General features: G+C 52.9%; 1 protein-coding gene across 1 annotated transcript; it reads right to left on the bottom strand.

The window, feature by feature from the left end:
* Positions 1-5,920: 5,920 nt before the first annotated feature.
* Positions 5,921-21,777, bottom strand: FADS6 (fatty acid desaturase 6). Its single transcript, XM_061392896.1, has 6 exons — positions 21,533-21,777; positions 20,719-20,885; positions 9,460-9,640; positions 8,521-8,708; positions 7,115-7,294; positions 5,921-6,329 (listed from the first exon to the last, which is right to left on the bottom strand). Exons 1-6 carry the CDS (start codon positions 21,693-21,695, stop codon positions 6,180-6,182), a joined length of 1,029 nt encoding a protein of 342 aa, XP_061248880.1. The 5' UTR covers positions 21,696-21,777; the 3' UTR covers positions 5,921-6,179.
* Between the last annotated feature and the right edge of the window lie 15 nt (positions 21,778-21,792).

Here is a 21,792-nt window from a genome sequence, read left to right as displayed (position 1 = left end):
CTCTGAAGGCTCGGCCCCCAGGACTTCCGGGCAGTAAGTGACGCAATAAACTTCTCCCCCGTCTTCACCCTTTCTCCAATTATCTGGAGCCTAGACTTAGAGGAGAGCAAATCCCCATTGCTGTTTCAACCGTCCTGAAAGAGCGAGCCAATTAGAAAGGAGCTTAGTTTACTTACCTGCTCCCTCTAGAGCGTCGCTCGCTGATGACGCAAGGCGCCGTTCCCCTTTGAGAGCCTATCCCGGTTCGTTTCGGTCCCAGCCAATCACAAGCCGGGTTCAAGCGCACCTCCCCTCCCATTGGGTAATAAAGACGAAGTCCGGAAGTCTGGGAAAAGGGTCTTCCTGTGGCACTTTCTCCGGCGCGTTGTACAGGGTCCGACCCCGCCGAGGTGAGTCCGGGTCGTGCCAGGAAGATTTTTAAACCTCAGTGACCTTGTTGCGTAACGGTCCTTCCCTTTACAAAGATGAGGGACCAGCAGGAGAGTCTTGCCCTCCGTACTAAGGACAGAACCAGGTCTCCCACCCTCGTCCAACAAGCTGGAATAGACGGAGGCGAATTTTGCACTGGCCCGGAGTGCAAAATTTAAGAGGGCGCCAAAACCCTCAGAAATCGAGGTAATAATATTGTAATGCAATGTTTTAAAAGATGAAGATTAAGGCAAAAATTCATAATGAACAAGATGTATTTTTAAATACAGCCCTAGTGACATCTGACCCAATACTTGTGATGCCGCCTCCCCCACTCCCCGCCCCAAGTGCCCTGTCAGGCACATCCTTGAAGAAGCCTTCCCTGACCCGTCGTCTCCCAAGCAGGGTTAGCGCCCGTTTTTATCCCCTCAACACTCCAGCTCCTTATTACTTATTAAACTGCTTTATCGTTCTTATCTTTTTATTTGACGTTGTCAGCTGAAAGAATAATGCACAATGTGCACGTTGTGAGTTCGGTTTTATTCTGGCACCTTACTGAGGACTGTTGCCCAGGAAGACAGCCTCTCAGATTACTCTGAGACAGTGCTTCAAAGAGGTAAGGGAGGAGCCAGGATATTTATAAACTTTTTTTTCTCACTGGAAATAACATGTAATCAAGCATAAGAAGATTACTGTTAACCACAAAGAACAGACATCTTGAGTTAATGATTTTAGTGCTTTTCCATGTATGGGAAGATGCAAGAATCTGGGGGCAGTGGAATTTTTCGTTAGTTATATAACAACTATCTGGGGGCCAGTATATCCAAAGCACAGGGCTTCCCAGGTGGATCAGTGGTACAGAATCCACCTGCCAGTGCAGGAGACATGAGTTTGAACCCTGGGTTAGGAAGATCCCCTGGAGCAGGAAAAGGCAACCCATTTCAGTATTCTTGCCAGGGTGATCCCATAGACAGAGGAGCCTGGAGGGCTACAGTCCACGGGGTCCCAACAAAGTCAGACATGATTTAGGGACTAAAACAGCAACATACAGAGCACAGAACATTGCTGTTTTTCCCCATCGCGAATTCCCCTTAGGGAACATTGTTGCTGAGTGACTGCAGTAGCTAATAGCTTGATCTTTGTAGAACTGGAATGGCAGACTTTTTTTTTTTCTTTACAAATTATGATGAACAGAAAACTGCACAGACCATAAGTGTACTGGTTGATGAATCATCACAAGTCGTAACCATGTAACTGTGACTTAGATCACGTAGTAGAACTTGGTCAGCACTTGCAGGAGCTCCTTTTGCCCCTTCCAGACACTTCCCTTCCCTTTACTTACTTCCCTTCCCCTCCACTTACTTCCCTTCACTGAGAAGTAAATGCTGCTCTGATTTCTAATAAGCCATAGTGTTTTGTACTCCTCCCATCAGACCAGGAGTAGGCAAGCTATGGTTTGTAGCACAAATTCCTCTCACCACCTGTCTTTGTATAACCTACAAGTTCATGACTTACATTCTTAAACGGTTTTTCTAAAACTATAGAATAATATTCTGTGACATGTGAAAATTACATAAAATTAAAAAAAAAGAATTTAGGGACTTTCCTGGCAGTCCAGTGATTAGGACTCAGTGCTAAGACTGCCAGGACCCATGTCTGATACCTGGTCGGGGAGCTAAGATTGAAAGGTTGTTGTTGAATCACGAGAATACACCAGGATTCTTGGCCCCCGGAGGAGAAGAATTCAATCCAGGGCCAGAGACGAGGCTTGATAGCTCAGAGCTTTTGTGTAATAAAGTTTTATTAAAGTATAAAGGAGATAGAGAAAGCTTCTGACATAGGCATCAGAAGGGGGCAGAAAGAGTACCCCCCTGCTAGTCTTCAGCTGGATGTTATATAGTCACTAGCAGTCTGTTAATGAAAGAAAGGAGTGTCTTAAAATTCAGAATGGCACCAGGCCCCTCACCCATAAGATGCATTTTGGGATAATCTTGGCACCAAATGGTTTATCCTGGGCCATAAAATGATTAACTTGAATCTTGAAGAAGGGCAGACCACCATACAAATGGTTTCATTTACATAGATTAGGGGAACCATATCTGAGTATAACATACTGGTTTGTCAAGTAGGTTCTGGGCCAAGAGGCGGTATCTGAGTATAACATACTGGTTTGTCAAGTAGGTTCTGGGCCAAGAGGCTGCGGAACCGACTTGGAGACAGGGTTTGGGGTAAAGGCATAGCATATTAGCATAGCTTAAGACGAACATTTCCATAAGAAAAAGGCATTGGTTATCTCTAGGCTCAAGAATAAACCAGGTGTCATTATGGCAACACAGTATTTTAAGAGAAACCTCCCTTTAAATTTGTATAGAGAAGGAAAAAATATTGCTAGTTTGTTTCCTCCTGCCGCTTAAGAGAGAGAAAAATGTCTGACACTTGCAGGCTATTTCCTCCATTTGGAGACCCCTGGCCTTCCTGCCTGTTACCCTCTCATTTTCATCGACTCCAGTCCCCAGGTCCTGGTCTACAAAGACTGTGAAAAGTTTGTCCTTTCTTCCTCCTTGAGAATTCCAGACCCCTCTCTCCTTGGGGACCCCTAGATTTCCTGTCAACCTGCCTAGGAAATGACTCAAGATCCCACAAGTCTCACAGCATGGCAAAAAACATAGAACACAGTGATGTTCATTTCTTTACATATTGTCTCTGGCCGTTTTTGCACTTTAATGGCACAGTTAAGTAGTTGTGACAGAAACCATATCATCCACAAAGCCCCAAATATTTACCATCTAACATTTGACCGAAAAGGTTTCTCGATTCCTGCACTCAACAATAAGCTCCAGGAGACTTGAGGCCCGATCACACTTTTATCCCCAGAGTCTGCACACTGCCAGGCACATAATGGATGTACATGAAGAGTCTGTCTTAACATTCCATTTATTATCCTCTCACGTGGGAGGAAGAGGAGATTCAGGATAGACACCCTAGTAAGCCCTAGAGTGCTCCTTACCCACAGGTAGTATCTCTGGTGGTTTAGAACAGGAATTCTGGAGTTGGACACACCAGGTTTGAATCTTTCTTCCTCCACATACAAGCTATATGACATTGATAAGTTTAATCTAAGGCTTATCTTCACAATATGAGGGGGAAATAGTACCAATTTCTTGTAAAGATTAAACTTAGATAGCATAGGGACTTCCCTGGTGGTCCAGTGTCTAAGACTCCAAGCTCCCAATGCAGGGGCCAGGGTTTGATCCCTGGTCAGGGAACTAGATCCCATATGCTGCAACTAAGACCCGGCAAAGTCTAATAAATAATTTTTAAGTTAAGATAGCACAGGTTAAAAATGTGCCATAAGTTCTGAATTGATGTTAGCTAACGTCATCATAAATATCCCCTCCAGTGTGTCTCTGTAAATTAGACCTTAGTCTCTGCAGAGCCCTCAAAGGGCTTCATTCACTCCTGTCATCTCCCCTCATTTCTCAAGGCCCATTCAATCCCAGTCACAATCCCGGAGTAACAGAAAATCAAGCCTCAAAGTGATAGAGTGTTCTTGGAGGCCTGCTGTGTAGCCAGGTCTGGTACCAGGGCCTCCAACTTCAGCCTGTTCCCCACTCAGGCCCAGATCAGTAATAGTGAGTCACTGGTTGTATTAGGATGGTTTTAATCATTAGCCAGGAGTGTGCAAGGGGGCCTTTTCTGATGCTGCATTTTTCATGTGGAGAATTAGCTGTTTGATTAATCACATTCCCAGACCTTAAGGCCACTTCTGAGTTGCTAATGCATTTCAAAAGAGCGTCAATAACACATAGCAGAGCAGTAGGTGGGAGAGGCTGCCAAGCCTGCCTCCTTCCAAGAGGGCTGCTTGGATCTAAAACTGCTCTATCAGTCAGCCTCCCAGCAGGACCCAGATGGCGTGCTCAGAGGGGCTGATTGAAGAGAGTTTAATGAAGGAACTTTGTGCAGAGGTGTGGCAGGATAAAGGATGTGGTGAAGCGCCCCCCTCCCCGGGCAGGGGAGGGAGACGATCAACAGCTGGAAGCCACTTTCACCCTAGGCCCTGAAGGAGCAAAAAGAAGGAGCTGTTCCAGAAGTAGCAAGAGCTGCAGCAGAAGGAGAGGGCACCGGCCAGGAGCTGTGGGCTTCCAGAGAGAAGGGCAGGGTGGAGGAGAGGGGAATGGACCTGGCCAGGCAAGTGGGAGCTACTCAGCAGAGCTGCCTAAGGCCACACCAGAGACAGGTGTTCTCACGGGACCAGGCTCAGAAAACACCTTCGCCTGCCCCTCTCCCCTCCCCGCACCCGAAGTGCTGGCATTCGGCCTCCCGTTTATCAGGGTCAGCATGCCCTTCACCTCGTCCAAAGACTTCACTGAAAAATAAGGTGATCGTGCACTCAGGATAGACTTGCGTGTCCTCAACCAGAGAGGGGATTTTGCCACCCACCCCCCAACCAGGAGACATTTGGCAACGTCTGGAGACGTTTTTGATTGTCACAACTGGGCAACCTAGTGGATAGAAGCTAGAGATGCGACTGAACATCCTACAATGCACAGCACAGGCCCCCCAACGACAAAGAACTATCTGGCCAAAACATCACAGTGCCGAAATAAGAAACCCTGTTCTAAACTAACTGCTCTGGCCTCGTGTCAGAGGCCTGGCCTCCTTCTCTGACCCTCCCTCAGCCTCCAGCCTGGCCCTGCCTCCCACTTTCTCATCCAGCCTCCAGGCAGTGCTGCTCCCAGCTCTCTCTCCAGGCCGCCAGCTTTGGGCTGGATCTCAGTGGTGTCCCCAGTAGCCAGCCTCTTCCTCCGGCTGGCATCGGTCACTCCCTTACATCTCCGCCTCACTCCCAGGCTGCAGACATTCCTTTCACAGCTAAGTGTGGCCCTTGACTCCCAGCTCTTGTGTCTGAACCCCCATCCTTCTCCCACTCCTTCCTCTCCTCTCCAAGACCATCTGACCTCCAGCACCTGTTCCCATAACCCCTCTCCAGCCTCAGCTACCCTCCCCGTCATTTTCTCCCTCTCCCAGTTGAGAATTCTTCCACCCCTTGGGAAGATCACAAACAAAGCCGACTTGGAGAGCTAGCCAAGGTCCTGCTCAAAGCTATTACCCCCTTGCTACCTTCATCTGACCTGAAGCCTTCCCCACAAAACACACACTTTGAGCTCACAAGTGCTGTGAGTCTCGGGAGCTGCCGCCAGGGTCTTGCACAGGCTTCCTGGCTGAGATACTAGGAAAGTCTGACGAAGGTAACCGCTCCCTGTGGTCCCTGGGGAGAGGGCTCCTTTGGGGCCGGAACCTCAAACGGCACAGGAAGAAGCAGTGGCCAAGTTCATTGCTCCCTGGCACCAGGGAGGCCCTCGCCAGGGGGCAGGTGGACCCTTCTCTCTCCATGCCCCTCCTGGCCTGCCCCCAACCTAGGGCCTCCCCTTACCCCTGTCCTCTAGCCCTCCCGAGGCTCAGAGCGGAAGCAGGAAGGAATCCAGCTGTTTAGTCCTGAGATGAAGTCGGCTGAGGTCCAGACTGAGCAGAATGCCCAGCCACCTTTATTCCTTGAAACTCAAAAAAGCAAGCAGGGCAGGTGATCCCTGGAACCCCCTGCGTGAGCTCCCCACCTCACTGTCCACCTGCGCCTCCACACTCTGGTGGAGTGAAGCACAGCCCCTGGGCGGGAGCCAGCGCCCTCCCGGCCCCAGCGGTGGCCAGCACAGGCAGGAGAGCCAGGGTTGGGCCCCGGGAAGGACAGCGGGGTGGCTGGGCTGGCCCACCCCTCACTGCAGCCCCACCAGCTCTGTGATGGGAGGGGTCTGCACCATGAACTCCTCGTAGCGTTGGAGAAACAGCCGGAAGCGAGCCAGGTAGGAGTCCTCGTTGTATGGCAGCTGCTTCTCGTGGAGGAACTGGGACACCACAGGCTTCACCTGGCAGAAGGTGGGCAGGAGGAGAGGCTGCAGATAGGCCACCCTCATGGGGACCCTTCCTCTCCCCAGCCCCCAACTCCTGTCTACTTTGTTGCATGATGCTGGGGAGGAGCTGAGGGGCTGGGAGAACTCCCACATTTCCAGCAGGGAAAGGGAGTTTTATCCCCAGCATTCTTCTCCGGGGATCCTGACTATCTGACAGTCCTCCTTAGCATAGGAGGATAAACGCCATCTCTCCCTTTCACCAAGCACATACAGGTGCCTGACATTTCAGGTCCATTTCTCCATTATCTTCAAAACCTGTCAACGTAAGCACTGCTTGAAAGTGTTAGTTGCTCGGTCGTGTCTGACTCTTTGCAACTCCATGGGCTGCAGCCCGCCAGGCTCCTCTGTCCATGGAATTCTCCAGACAAGAATACTGGAGTGAGTAGCCATTCCCTTCTCCAGGGAATCTTCCCAACCCAGGGATTGAACCAGGGTCTTCTGCATTGCAAGCAGGTTCTTTACTGTCTGAGCCACCAGGGAAGCCCAAGCACGGCTTAGTCCCATTTTACAGATGAGGAAGCTGAGGCTCAGAGACATTCAGTTAACTTGTCCAGAGTCACACTGCCTGGTCAGAAACCCAAGTGTTTCTGATCAAAAGCCACACTGCTGCTTGTTCCCTGAGCGGCCCCTTCCTGGGAAATTCTGGCCAGGTCAGTTGGTCAGAGGGCCCTGAAGGAGACTCCCCCTCCACCCTCAGGCAGCTCCCTCATCCAAGCCCCTCCAGCCCCACCCTCATCTACCTTCAGGCACATGTTGTCGGAGAGCCTGGGGAAGAGGTGGTGTTCCACGTGGCAGCTGATGAGAGAGTGGCCGAATGCCCAGTCCAGCACCGGCAGACGGGGCAGGTTCAGCACCCCCAGGCTCATCATGTGGATCCGTCGCGGCTTCTTGTCAGGGGAGAACATGGGCAGCCCGATGTGCTGTGACAGACACGAGGGTCAGGCCCTGGGGCCGGGCCGGGCAGACCCGTGTGTCCCCACCCCGCCCCGGCATCCTCAGCTGGCACCCAGGGGCCCCGTGGGTCCTGTGTCCGTCTCACCTCCTGCTCCGGCAGGACCCGGAAGAGGCACGAGGAGGCTGAGGTTCTGTGTCCTGTGCTGAGCCTCGCCCATCCCTGACCACTCTCCCCGTGAGCGCAATGAATGGAGTCTGGGTGCCCCTCTGGCCCTGTGGTCCTCTAAGTCCATGACTGCCCCCCACTGTCCCTCACATCCCTGTGCCTTCACTTCATCCCAAAGAGACCCTTCTCTGCTCTCCTTTCAACAATCAAAATCCTGCTCATGGTTCAAGAAACGCCTCCTCTGCCAGGCCGTGTCCTCAGTCTAGAGGATGAGGAAGTGAGTGGGAACTTACGGTCTCACCAGACAAGCGGAGGGATCACAACTGCGGGACTGCATCATGGGATTAAGTCGGTAATGGCCGGGTGGTAAGTGCTAGGCTGGGATCCTCACTGGTCCAGGGAGCAGGGAGGTGACCGTCCCCACAGAAGTGGCCCCAGAACTGAGCGCTGAGCTGCCGGACTCCCACAAAGACCTCCCATCTCCAGCGTCTTACCTAGACACACGCCCGCTGGGACCTCGGTGGTGGCCCTTGCTTCACTTCCCTCGGGCTCATCACAGTAAGAGCCCTGAGGCTAGGAGCTGGGGTCCTATTCACCTGTGTCCCTAAGGAGCTTCATCAAGTAAACTTTGCACACGTGTGTGCAAGGTCGCTTCAGTCATGTCTGACTCTGCACCCCTATGGACTGTAGCGCACCAGGCGCCTCTGTCCATGGGATTCTCCAGGCAAGAGTACTAGGACAGATTGCCATGCCCCCCTCCGGGGGATCTTCCCAACCCAGGGCCCATCCCAGGTCTCTTACGTCTCCTGCATTGGCAGGTGGGTTCTTTACCACTCGTGCCACCTTTGCACAAAAGCTGCTTAATAAATCCCATCTGTGCTCGAATGGCAGCCAGTGTTGAAGGGAAGTAAACTCCTTACCTGAGACCAAAACTCTCTGTGATGACCCACAGGGAGAAGGGCAGAAGGTAAGAGTAGGGAGGTACTTCACCTGGTGACGTCTCTCTCCCTAGAATCTCGAGTCCAGCCTTCGGCCAGGTGGTCCCCATGCCTCCCTCCCCTGTGTGCAGGGTAGGGGAGGCCTCACCTGGAAGATGTTGACGTGGAGATAAGGGTGGGCCAGCAGGGACCTGGTGATGAGCATGCAGGCCAGGGCCGAGCTGGGGCTCTGGAAGCCAGACACATTCAGGAGCAGCCAGTATTGAGAATAAAGGCCCAGGGAGATCAGGCCCAGTGTCCGCAGGGCCGTCCTGAGCTCCACCTCTCTCAGCCGCTCTGCCAGAAGGGGTGAGAGATTGCGGGGGTTGGGTTTGGCAAGGTTCCAATCCAACATAAGCAGGCTCCCTGGTGGCTGAGTGGTGCAAACTCGGGTGGCCAAGGTAGTTACAGCCCTGAAAAGTCGGTTCATTCGCTTTTCTTTCCCCCTTTGGCTGCACTGTGTGGCTTGCAGGATCTTAGTTCCCCGACCAGGGATCAAATCCAGGCCCCAGTAGTGAAAGTGCCAAGTCCTAACCACTGGACCACCAAGTAATTCCTTTTTTTTTTTTCTTTCGCCCATTTTTAGAATAGAAAACAGAGCATTAAGCAACCTGAGGTCAGTCTGATATTAATAGTAAGTGGTGGCATGGGGCTTGAGCCCTTAGCCCCTGCTCCTTCCACCGTACAATATTGCTCCTACGAGACTAAACATTATAACGTACAACAGAGTGTGAGGCCTTTACAAAGCACTTTTACATCTACAACCTCACGCCTTCCCACCATCCTTGAGGAGCAAGGGAGAACGTGAAGTTCAGAGACGTTAAGTTACCTGCCTGCAGTCATCACCCACCAGCAAGCGGCAAAGTCAGACTGGGCCCCAGCTCCACAGTTCTTTCCACCCTGCTTGGCTGTCTCAGAAGGTTTCTGTCTGGTCTCAACTCAGGGCTCCTCGCTTCCTTCATGAAGCCTCCACGAAGCCATGAGAGGGAGGAAGGGAAGGGAGTGGGGGGGACCAGGTCTTTGCAGGGCACGGCCCTGGCTTACTCACCCACAGCCACGAGCGGGGTTATGATGGGGATCAAGAGAGGAGCGAGGAACATGTAGACGTAGCGGTTGAGGCAAGGCAGCCTCCACGTGCTCGAGTCCCCCAGGCCTAGCACGTTGGTGTAGCCGTGGTGCATCTTCACGTGTCCATACTTGGCGTACTCCGCAGTGAAGGACGTGCATACCTGGAGGAGGCAGCCAGAAGCGGGGCGGGGTCCACATCCCAGGCGAGCAAAGCTGGCCCTCTGGAGCCTCGAAAAGACCCTCCTTCCCCAGACCCTGCCTTTCCAAGGCCTTCCTGCCTTCCACCCCCAGCTCATCAGCCTTGACCATCAGCTCTCAGGGATCTAGGACCGCATCCTGGGACTTCCCTGGTGGTTTAGTGGTTAAGAATCTGCCTGCCCATGCAGGGGACGCGGGTTCGATCCCTGGTTGGGGAACTAAGAGCCCACATGCCTGGAGGCAGGTAAGCCCAGTGTGCCACAACTACTGAGTCTGCACACTCAAGAGTCCCGCAGCACAACTAGAGAAGCCCACGCGCTGCAGTGAAGAGCCAATGAGCCCCGAGAAAGATCCTGCGGTTGGGTGCCGCAGCCAAGACCTGGCGCGCGTGCACAGGTGCGCATGCTACGTCGATTCACTGGTCCATACCGACTCTTTGCGACCCCATGGACTATAGCCCGCCAAGCTCCTCTGTTCATGGGATACTCCAGGCAAGAATACTGGAGTGGGTCGCCATGCCCTCCTCCAGGGGACTCAGCGATGGAACACGCATCTCTTGTCTCCTGCACTGGCAGGCAGGTTCTTTACCACTAGGGCCACTTGGGAAGCCCCTAAGACCTGATGCAACCAAATAAATAATCTTTAGAAAAAAAAAAAAAAGCAACTGTATCCACTCGGCATGATGCTGCAAAGCATTTGGGGCGGGAGGCCAGCAAGTCTGAGAGGGCTGCTGGAGGACTGGACGCATTGAAGGCAAAGCTCCGGGCATCTGATGGCAATTATTTCATGAGTGTTCATGGTGGAAACATCTGCACCTTCATGACACTGCTTTGCATCCTGAGCCCACCACAGTGAGGGGAGTCTAGGGAAGAAGAAAGGCCATCTTCTGAATCGTCCCTGAGGGTGGCACCCAGGGTGAGCGTGCCCCAGTGGTGGCCAAGAGTTAACTTCTTCCTAGGGGTGACTCTTTGGTGTGATCCCACGTGGGAGTCTCTGAAGCTGGTAGCGAGCAGCAGCAGCAGCTCCCTGACTCCAAGAAGAGCAGTCATTCTGAATATAAAAGAGGCACCAAAGTGTTTCTCATGCAGATGTATGCAAATTAACACCCAACCTCAGTCTCTTCCAATATTTTATCCAAAAGCCAGAAGACTTTGCTAATTTTATTGAAGACGCTGCCTGTCTATATCCTGGAGGGTGTGAAGGTCGACCCAATGCCAGTCACTGTGAGCGCCACAAAGAGCCGAGCAGGGGACTTCCCTGGTGGTCCAGTGGTTAAGGCTGCAGGCTCCCAGGGCAGGGGCCATGGGTGCAGTCCTCAGTCAGGGATCCCTAAATGCCTCACGGCACGGTCAAATAAAAAAATAAAAAATAAATTTTTAAAAAGTAAAATATAATCATTTAAAAAAAAAAGGACCCAACAGTTGGTTCACAAAGGAGCTGTTGCCAGGATCTGCCAAGGCCTCCTCAGAGGCCAGTCTGCCTCTGCCCAAGGCTTGGAAGTGTACTTTGAGCTTCACGGTTCTATAACTGGAAAAAAGCAACTGGGCTTTTGTTGGTTTTTTTGTTTGTTTTTAACTTAATTATTAATTACTTCTCGGCTGCTCACGGACTTCCTCGAGGGTAGCTTCTCTTGTTCCTGAGCACAGGCTCTAGGGTGTGTGCGGGCTTCGGGAGTCGTGACACACGGGCTTAGTTGACCCCGGGCATATGGGATCTTCCCGGACCAGGGATCGAACCCGTGCTCCCTGCATTGGCACCACAAGGGAAGTCTGTGACTGTTTTTAACTGCTGTTTTTAACTGTTTTCCTTCCTCACACTTCTGCTCCAAAGGCCGAGCCTGTCTGCATTGCTTTTTGCTTCACGAAATGTTAGCTGCACTCAGCAATCTGCTGTTCCTTCTTGCCCTTCCTTCTGGCCTGAGTTCTACACCTCTGCTCAGACTAGCAGCTGATCATGCTTTGAGCCAGAAACAGCCTGGGGCCTGAACCCTTCCGAGCTTGACCTCAGGGGTCTCCAGGGCCAGGTTCTCAGCCACATGCCCAGACCAGAGAACTGGGGGCAGGGGCCACCGTGTAACACGTGGTTTGTGACTCAGCACAAGCTTCCGGAATCTGTGTGACCTGCCTTTTTGCAAGAATAAGAACAGATCTGAGGGGACTTCCCTGGTGGTCCAGGGCTGAGACTTTACCTCCTTTTTTTTTTTTTTGAGACTTCACCTCCTAATGAGGGGGTTCGGGTTCGTGTCCATCCCTGGTTGGGAGCTAAGACCCCACTGCTTCCCAACAGAGGCAGAATTGTAACAAATTCAATAAAGACTTTAAAAATGGTCCACATTAAAAAAGAAAGAAACCCAGATCTGAGGCTATTTCTATACACTGGAATTCTCCCTCCCATCTAGATGTTCTTTCCAGAATGAGAGGGAACACGGTGGGCTTGGGAGGAGGAGAGAGACTGGACACAGGGTTCGGCGTGTATTACATGCACCCATCAAAGTGTAGGGGGACAGGGCCACACCTTACAGACGGTCCTGCTGCAAAGGATTATTTACAGGCCTCGCCCAAGACGATCTCCCATCCAGACCCAGAGAAAGTTCCAGAAGCTTCTTGATATCACTACCTTCTACAACCCTCAGGCAGACTTAAGAACCTAGATCTCTTAGCTGCACTCAGGCTCCTCAAGTGGCCAAAGTGAGTGTTGGGTAGACTCTCGACATCTCCTCTCAGCTACAATTGGGGGACCCACCACACTCTGCAGCCCTCGAGTGCCAACGACTGGAGCCCACACGCCTAAAGCCGGTGCTCCACAGCAAGAGAAGCCACCGCAGTGAGCAGCCCGAGCACCTTAACGGAGAGGCGCTCACCACGACTAGAGAAAGCCCAAGAGCAACAGCGAAGACCCAGGGCAGCCAAAAGCAAATAAATAAAAATTAAGATAAACCGGGGTCCCTCCCCAGATCTCTCACTCATTTAGTTGTTTATTCATTAAGCATTCTCAGACCTCCACCAGCAGCCAAAGGTAGTTCTCTAACTTGGTACTTTTTTAAATAATTTATTTTTTGAGCAGGTAATATGTTTGCATAATTCAAAAAATATACAGTGGGGTGGGGGAGTCTTCTTCCTACCTGACCCCCCAGTTGCCCCATTTTCCTCCTGGGAGGTGAGGGAGGTCCTCTATCCCTTTATGTGTTCTCTAATATTTTGCTCTTTTAATTTTTAAGCAAACAACACTCTGCAGGATTGAAAACCGTCATTATAAGATTAGGACACAGAGTTTGGCTTCAAATAGGTCATTTACTGGATCGGAGGGGGAGGGCCAGGATGAGGCAGGTGCCCGGCAGAAGCTGTAAGTGTGGCCACTGAGAGAGGTGAGGACCAGAGGGCAGGGGCAGAAGGAGGGTTCTGGAGGAAGGATGAAGAGGAGGAGGAGGCAATCAAGACAGCAGCCAAGTCTCCAGCTCAAAGCCTGGGGGGCAGGGGTCACTCCGGAGACGGGGACAGGAGAAGAGGGCCACAGGATGGGCAGGGTGAGGAGGAGGGGCTGGGGGTTGTCCCAGAGGCAGCATCCCTCAGGCAGGAGGGACTGTGGGCTGGAGTCTTCCCTGCTTTAAGTTTGTCAAATCAAGTATAGGACACCTGGGGACTTACTTGGTGGTCCCGTGGCTAAGTCTTCATGCTCCCAGTGCAGGGGGCCTCGGTTCCATCCCTGGTTAGGGAATTAGATCCCATATGTCTCAACTAAAGATCTCACATGCTGCAACTAAGACCCGGCACAGCCAAATAATGTTTTGTTTTGGTTTTTTTAAGTACAGGATGTGGAAACAGAAATGGCAACCCACTCCAGTATTCTTGCTTGGAGAACTCTATGGAGCCTGGGGTGCTATAGTCCATGGGGTCACAAAAAGTCGAACCAGCAACCACCTTCCCACTTCTGGGCCCAGCCAGCCTGTCCTGACAGCGTCTCCTCCAGACGCTCTCACCAGGGGTTCTCAGCCTCGCCACTATTGCCTTGGGGACTGGGGGCTTCCCTGGTGGTTCAGATGGTAAAGAATCTGCCTGCAATGTGGGAGACCTGGGTTCGATCCCTGGGAAGGGAAGATTCCCCTGGAGGAAGGAATGGCAACCCACTCCAGTATTCCTGTCTGGAGAAGCCCATGGACAGAGGAGCCTGTCAGGCTACAGTCCCTGGGGTTGCAAAGAGTCAGACACCACTGAGGGACTAACACTTTCATACTTTTTCGTTCCATATCTGTGCATAGTAGACTGTCTACCAGCAACCTTGGCTCCTATCTGCTAGATGCCAGGAGCAACACATAAACACTTGCACGCATGTACAGACACACCCTAGTCATCACAGCCCAAAACACCTGCAGACACTGACCATGTCCCTGCCACGCTCTCTCCTCTCTGTGTTCCCACGGCCTTCACACAGCTGCCTTCACAGTCTGCCTGCCCAGGCCCTGGGCTGCATCGTGTAGTAGCTGAGCAGCCAGGGTCAAGTGACTTAACCTGCCAGACCAGTGTTTCCTCATCCACAAAGTAAGGGTGATAATAGGTTTGACCTCACAGGGAGGCGTGATTATTAACATCAACTACACAGTAAGCACCCAGTAATGGTCAGTTGGTATAATTAAGACTTCTATTATTTTGATGTCATTCGTGTGTGCCTGTTTACCCGCTGGACTCTGAGCCCTTGGGGAACTGGAAGAGGGTTCTGCTCACCATTGTGTCCCCAGCACCCAGCAGAGGGCTGGGCCGGGAGCGAAAGCTTGGTGATTTTGAGCTGCTCAGCCAACGCCCACGTGGAGCCTCAACTGCTGACACTGTTTCAGCCCCTAGATCTCCCCAGCAAACCCAGCTTCCCTCCAAGTCTCCCCTCCCCACTGGGCAGCCACGGGCTGCCTGGGAGCAGCCCTCCCCTTTTCTCCAAGCCCCCCTACCACCATACCCACCCAAGGACACTCACCAGGCTCAGTGCCACCACCCACAGATGACCACCTGATCCTCCTCCAGCATCCTCAGCCTCTGGGGGCCCATGTGCAAGCCCACGGGGGCCAAGCTTTTAGAGACCCACCGGTGTGGGAACTGCCAGACGACCCCTTGCAAGTACATTTTACAAATCTGCATACGTGATAAAATCGCACAGACACACACGCACAAAGTCAATGTCCTGGTGTGTTGAATCGCTGTTGAGTCGCTCAGTCGTGTCTGACTCTCTGCGACCCCACAGACTTGTAGCCCACCAGGCTCCTCTGTCCATGGACTTTCCCAGGCAAGAATACTGGTGTGGGTTGCCATTTCCTTCTCCAGGGGACCTTCCTCCCTCAGGGATCGAACCCACGTCTCCTGCATTGGCAGGTGAATTCTTTCCCACTGAGCCACCAGGGAAGTCCTGAAGGTCAAATGTTGAATGACAATACATGTAACTATTGAGGCGTCTAGGTAACGGGTCCACTGGACTGCTCTGTCCTCTCTGATCTGGTTTTGCAGTGTCTTGCGAATCTCTAATTATTTCAAAAGTACAAACGTTTTTATTTTTTTTAAAAGAAGTATATTTTGTACTACAGATCTGAGTTTGCCTGCTAAATATATTTTTTTAATTAAAAATTTAAAAATCACAGTGGAGCATACTCAGAGGACCACCCCTCAGGGTTCAGGTGGGGCCAAAAAGAAAGAAGGCGAGAGATGGCCCAGAAGGTACAGGCCACAGTGAACCGGCAGTGAATCGGAACTGTTCAAGCATCGTAATCAGGCTGGGCTTCTGGGCTCAGGCTCGGTTTCCACCACCAGCACAGGGGACTGGAAAGAAGGCGACAGTTTCCCCCAGGTGACACCCCTCCCCCAGGGCAGAGCCGCCGGGGCTCTCCGTGGACCAGCTGTGACGCCACCCCCATAGCACAAAGCCGACTTTAAAAGGAGAGTTGGAAGTTGAGACACAATGGAGCTTAGTAACTGGCACGGCCTGTTCCCTCCCACTTAGGGGAACATCTTGACTGTGAGTGACTGGCAAGGGAGTCCCTAAAGGCCTCCTGATTGCAGGAGTTAATCTTCCCCAACTGAAAATAGAGTTGCCATATGATCCTGTGACCCACTCCTGGGTATGGATCTGGAGAAAACTATAATTCGAAAAGATACATGCATCCCTGTGTTCATGACAGCACTATTTATAATAGGCAAGACATGGAAACAGACTAAATGCCCATCAACACGTGAATGAATAAAGAAGGTGTGGTATACACATACATATATATATTATATGATAATATATACTATGTGGAATATAACGTGATTATAAGGTGTGAAAATATATGTATTATATGGAATATTAACCATAAAAGAATGAAATCACACCACTTGCAGCAGCATGGATGGACCTAGAGAGTATCATTTAAGTGAGTTAGAATGAGAAGAACAGACACTGTGTGACCGGTATCACTTACATGTGATAAATTCATCTACGAAACAGGAACGGACTCACAGACACAGGGACAGACACACAGACACAGGGACAGACTCACAGACACAGGGGACGGACTCACAGACACAGGGAGCAGACTCACAGACACAGGGGACGGACTCACAGACACAGGGACAGACACACAGACACAGGGGACGGACTCACAGACACAGGGGACAGACTCACAGACACAGGGAGCAGACTCACAGACACAGGGGACGGACTCACAGACACAGGGGACGGACTCACAGACACAGGGAGCAGACTCACAGACACAGGGGACGGACTCACAGACATAGGGGACAGACTCACAGACACAGGGGACGGACTCACAGACACAGGGACAGACTCACAGACACAGGGGACGGACTCACAGACACAGGGACGGACTCGCATACACAGGGGACGGACTCACAGACACAGGGAGCAGACTCACAGACACAGGGACAGACTCACAGACACAGGGAGCAGACTCACAGACACAGGGGATGGACTCACAGACACAGGGGACGGACTCACAGACAGGGAACAGACTTACAGACACAGGGGACAGACTCACAGACACAGGGGACAGACACACAGACACAAGGGACAGACTTGGGGTTGCCAAGGGGGAGAGGGATGGGGGAGCGACTGGGAGTTTGGGGTCAGCAGATGCAAATTATTACACAGAGAATGAGTGAATACCCTACGATAAGCCATAATGGAAAAGAATATGAAGAAGAATGTGTGTATATATATATGTGTGTGTGTGTGTGTAACTGAATCACCTTGCTGTATAATAGAAATTAACACAACATTGTAAATCAACTATAAATTAAAAAATAAACTTTTCCAAGCGTCGGTACTTGAACCGTAGGGGCCTGCCCACCCCAGCCTGCCCCTACATTCCTGTGGCTCTTGACAGGCAGTACCCAAGAAGAATACTGGAAGTCCTCATGACATAACCCAGGACAAGGAGCAGGCAGGCGAGGGTAGTCCGTGGGCAAGAGAGAGGGTCAGAGGTGCACTGAATGGAATGGAACACTGTGGCGTAGACAGGAAGTGGGTGTTCGGAGGGAAGTCAGTCTTGGCGTGAGTGGGGTATATGATTTTGGATACTTTAGCAGAGAAGCAATAGCAACCTGGATGTCAGCTGCCCCAGCCATCCTGCCTGCCCTCCCCTCAGATCCAACGGGTCAGAGAGGGTGACCTCTCTCACCCCCAGCTCGTGCCAGCAGATTGTGAAAGAGGCCTGGCAAAAGCTGGGTGGAGCAGGAAAGCCAGTGACACTCCAGGTGACACCTGAGGCTGTGACTAAGGGACTAGATTCTTCTATGGTGATGCTGCCTCCTGAGGGTCACAGTTTGGAAACAGTGCAGGCAGTCAACAAGCGGAGGAGGAAAGAGAGACAACGGGACATGAAAGATGGGGAAGCCGGGGATCCAGGAGGGTCCCAGGTAGTCTGCTGAGATCCTACGTGGCAAGAGCTGGTCCTCTGTGTGATGCGAAGGACAGGTATGGTTCAGGGCCTCAGTAAACAGCCCCCTCAGTACACACACACACACACCCCACACACAGCTCCACTGAGCTCTGTATAAGCTGGTCAACCTTTCAGTTAAAAATAAACAACGCTGGGCTTCCCTAGTGGCTCAACGGTAAAGAATCCGCCTGCCAATACAGGAGGCACGGGTTCGATCCCTGGTCCGAGAAGATCCCACATGCCGTGGTGCTACTCAGCCCGTGTGCCACTCTAATGAGCACAGGCTCCAGAGCCTGGGAGCCGCAATTTCTGAAGCCCTCACGCTCGAGAGCTCTGTTGCTCTGCAACAGGAGAAGCCACCGCAGTGATAAGCCAGCGCACAACTGGAGAGGAACCCCAGCTCGCCACTACTGAGAAAAGCCCATGCAGCAACAAAGATCCAGCGCAGACAGAAGTGTTAAAAAGAAAAAAAAGAAAAGAAAACTAAAGCATTTAAAGCAGTTAAAAAAAAAAAAAAAAAAACGCTAACAAACAAAACAAGTAAGAAAAACCACTAACCTTTTGCTTGCAACTGACTGGGTGTTCCCTCCAGAGGAAAAAGAAAAAGGTGATGGGGGTGGTCGGGGAGCTTGTTACTTGGAAGCAGGCATTGAAGAGTCAGGCCCAGGCCCTAATGAAGATCTAGGGTGTCTCGTTTAATATTCACACTGGTTTCACAGAGGAGGTAACATTATTATTCTCATTTATTACATGGAGAAACCAACACTTAGATGCTAAATTAAGTAACTTGTCCAAGGTCACAGAGTCAGTGTGTCCAAGGTGGCCCCGACACTGTCCACTGTCTGGTTGACAAAAGGTAAAAATCCACTCGCCCTACTCATGCCAGTGGCCGAGGAGGTGGAGCCGTCCCCTCCTTCCCACTGGGAGCTGGATCTTCCCTGAGGTTGGCCAGAGTCAGGGCCACGCCTTGAGGCATGGGGGGTGGAAAAGCAGAGGCCTCCCACTCAGGTTGCCCTCGAGAAATTTGCAATCTGCCTGCAGCATACCAGCCTTCACAGCTGGGGATGGAAGCCAAGCCTTCCCTACGTGGGGCTCACCCACCTCCAGGCTGTGACCTTCCGGCAGCCTGCTCTTCCCCAGACTTTGTCCCCGTGTCCCCTGCAGGGTCATCGTCTACAAACATTGAGCTCAGCCCTGTGCCAGGGACTAAAGAGGCAAAGATGAGGCCACTGCCTGGGTCCCAGGGGACGAGATGAGGGGAGCCACCAGGCTGCCGGGGTCCCTCCAGGTGGGTCCCGCACTGTGGTTCAGCTGGAGCCCTCTGTCTGGGGAGGCTGGGAAGACTCCACCTTCTCAGCCGCCCCCAGGCCTCTGGGGCTCAGTGCAGCTTTGACAGAGCCCACATGATAGCACAACATCCTGGTTCCTCCCCTGCTTGTGATTACAAACTTGGGGGGTGGCGGCGTCTGAGCCTGGCTCCAGGGTTGGGTCTGTACCTTAGAGCCTGGCTGAGACCAACGCTCAGGGGTCCCTGGGAAGAAGATTGTCTTGAAATGGACCCTGAGGACCCACTGGTTTCCTTTGTCCTTTTTAAAAAGTATATTTCTTTACTTTTATTTACTTGGCTATACTGGGTCTTTGGTGCAGCATGTGGGATCTAGATCGCTGACTGGGGATCAAACCCAAGAACCTGCATTGGAAAATCTGCGTTGGCGTCTTACCCACTGGAGCAGAAGTCCCCCCCTTGTCCTTTGCATTTTAGAAATGTGTGCAGGGATTTCCCTGATGGTCCAGTGGGTAGGACTTGGCGCTCCAAATGCAGGGGGCCCAGGTTCAATCCCTAGTTGGGGAACTAGATCCCACATGCTGCAACTAAAGATCCTGCAACGAAGATCAAAGATCCCGAGTGCCACAACTGAGACCTGAAGCCAAATGAATAAAACATAAAATAAAAAATGAAAAATTAAGGAATCTCCCTCCCTTTAAGAAAAAAAATAGAAACGTGCGCAGGTGGGAGAGGTGGGTTTGGGGACGGTGAAGGCGATGGAGGGTGCTGGACAGACAGTGCTTCCTCTCATCTAACTCATGCACTATAATTTTATAAAACGTCCTGTGTGCGTGCGTGTACAGTTATGTAAAGTTATATAACTTTATTAAAAGTTAGTAATTGAGGGGCTTCCCTGGTGGCCCAGTGGTTAAGACTTTGAGCTTCCAAGCAGGGGGTGAGGGTTCCATCCCTGGTTGGAACACTAAGATCCCACCTGCTTCGTGGTGCAGCCAATAAACAAATAAAAGCTCTTTTAAAAAAAAGAAAAGTTAATAATTGAATTAATTGGTCACAGTAACCAGTTCCTGGCAGAAAAGGACTGTTTCTGGTACCAGCTTTCACATTTGTTCATAAGGGACCCAGGGTCCATGGTGGGGGATCACCTGGAAGGAAGGGAAGAGGGGGTGTCAGAGCATCGGAGACCTGAGACTGGTCCAGACAGAAGGGGAACCGGGCCAGACACCTTTGCCTACCTGACCGTGCCCACAGGCTGAGGCAGGCTGGGGAGATGGTGGGAGAAGTGGGGCAAGAGTCAGGAGAGAGGAGGGACCCTCCTGGTACAGACCCAGGGAAGCAGGGGGCTTCTAGGAGGCTCCACCATCGCCAGGTGTCAGGAGGTGGGGGCTGTTATGGAACTGGGGTGCTGGGACAGACACCAGGCCCCTGCTCCCCCTGCCCTCTGTCCATCGTTCACATCCCAAACCCCAACTGCAAAACCAGGAAGCCCAAAGGTTGCAGCCAGGACTGCCAGCCGCAGGAGTCCTGGGGAGAGGAAGAAGGTCCACCCTCCTGAACCAGTGTTGTGGAGAAGAGAGCCGCCCCCAGGAGAAACCGGTGCTCCGGCTGCATCCCCGGCCTCAGTTGAGCACTGATCATTCCTCGTGCAGCCCTCTACCCTCTCAAGGGGTTGGGGTCATGCACACACGCAGACACACACAGACCGTAGTGCAGACAGGCGACACGCTTGGGCCCACGTGCCAAGAGCCGCAGCTGCTGGCCCTCGAGGGCTCACAGGGCTGTGCATGCCTGGATTCTCACACCAAGGCCCCGCAGCGGCTCCCACCCCGTCCCAGGCTCACCTCCACAAAGAAAAGCGTCCAGACCTTGCTCCAGCCTCTGGACTCGGTGAGGGCACCATGAGTGGCCAGGTGGCTGCCCTTGACGGTCAGTGTGTAGTGGCACACCCCCAGGATGGTGATGCCCAGGGCAAAGACCAGGGGGCTGTCAGAGCGCAGGCACAGGAACCCTGCGGGGGGAGGGGGGGGCGGTAGGAGGAGCGGTAAGGGCGGGGGGTCTTTCTCTGGTTCTTGGAGATCTAAGCCCAAATGCCCCAGCCTGCACCCCTGGAAGCCCGGGCCAAAGAGGGCCCAGCCCTGGGGACTGCCCCGGATAGTGGTGTGGCAGGTTCCACGAAGGCCGGAGTGGGATGGCTTGGCTCTCTCTGAAAGCTCTGAGACAAGACAGAGCGCCACTGACTCACCGAGGAGAGGCCGGGAATCTTGATTCTGCGCCCCTGCCAGAGGGGCACTGGCGACAGGGCACGGTGGGGGGGTCCAGGCCAGGCGAGGACCAGGGAACACGCCCCTCGCCCCCTCCCCTGGCGCCCTATGGAGCACCCTCCCCCTCCCCAGGCCATCTCATCTCCCCCCTCACCACCCCCACCACCCCACCCCGCCGCTTCTCCCTGACTCGGCTCAACTTTCTCCTCCACTGCCCTTCATCCATCGGGGCATCTCCGGGTACACAAGTCAGAACACCCCAACCAGACTTCCCGGGCTGACCCTCTGTCCTAGCGTCCCGGGCAAGCGCCATCTACCCCACCCCGCCGCCCGCCCCGACACCCTCCGCCGCCGCCCAGCGGGCCGCGCAGCCCCCAGTCCCCGTGTCCCTCACCGGGTGGCAAAGCGAGGAGGCTGAGCGCGAGGATGGCGCAGTCCACGCCGTGGCGCTCCCACCACGAGCTCGCCCTCACCACCTCCTGCACCCGCGCCTCCAGCTCGCCCAACAGCGCCTCGGCCCGGGCGCTCTCCCGGGGCGCGCCCCCCGCAGGCTCCATGGGCTCCGCGCTCGGGCCGGGCACCCGCCGAGGACTCGGAGGATCGGGAGCGTCTGCGGCGCCGGGCGGCCGAGGCGCCGAGCGCGAGCGGAGGCGG

This window comes from Bos javanicus, chromosome 19, assembly GCF_032452875.1.
Source record: "Bos javanicus breed banteng chromosome 19, ARS-OSU_banteng_1.0, whole genome shotgun sequence".
Classification (NCBI taxonomy): Eukaryota; Metazoa; Chordata; class Mammalia; order Artiodactyla; family Bovidae; genus Bos; species Bos javanicus.
This window is presented reverse-complemented; position numbering and strand designations above follow the sequence as displayed.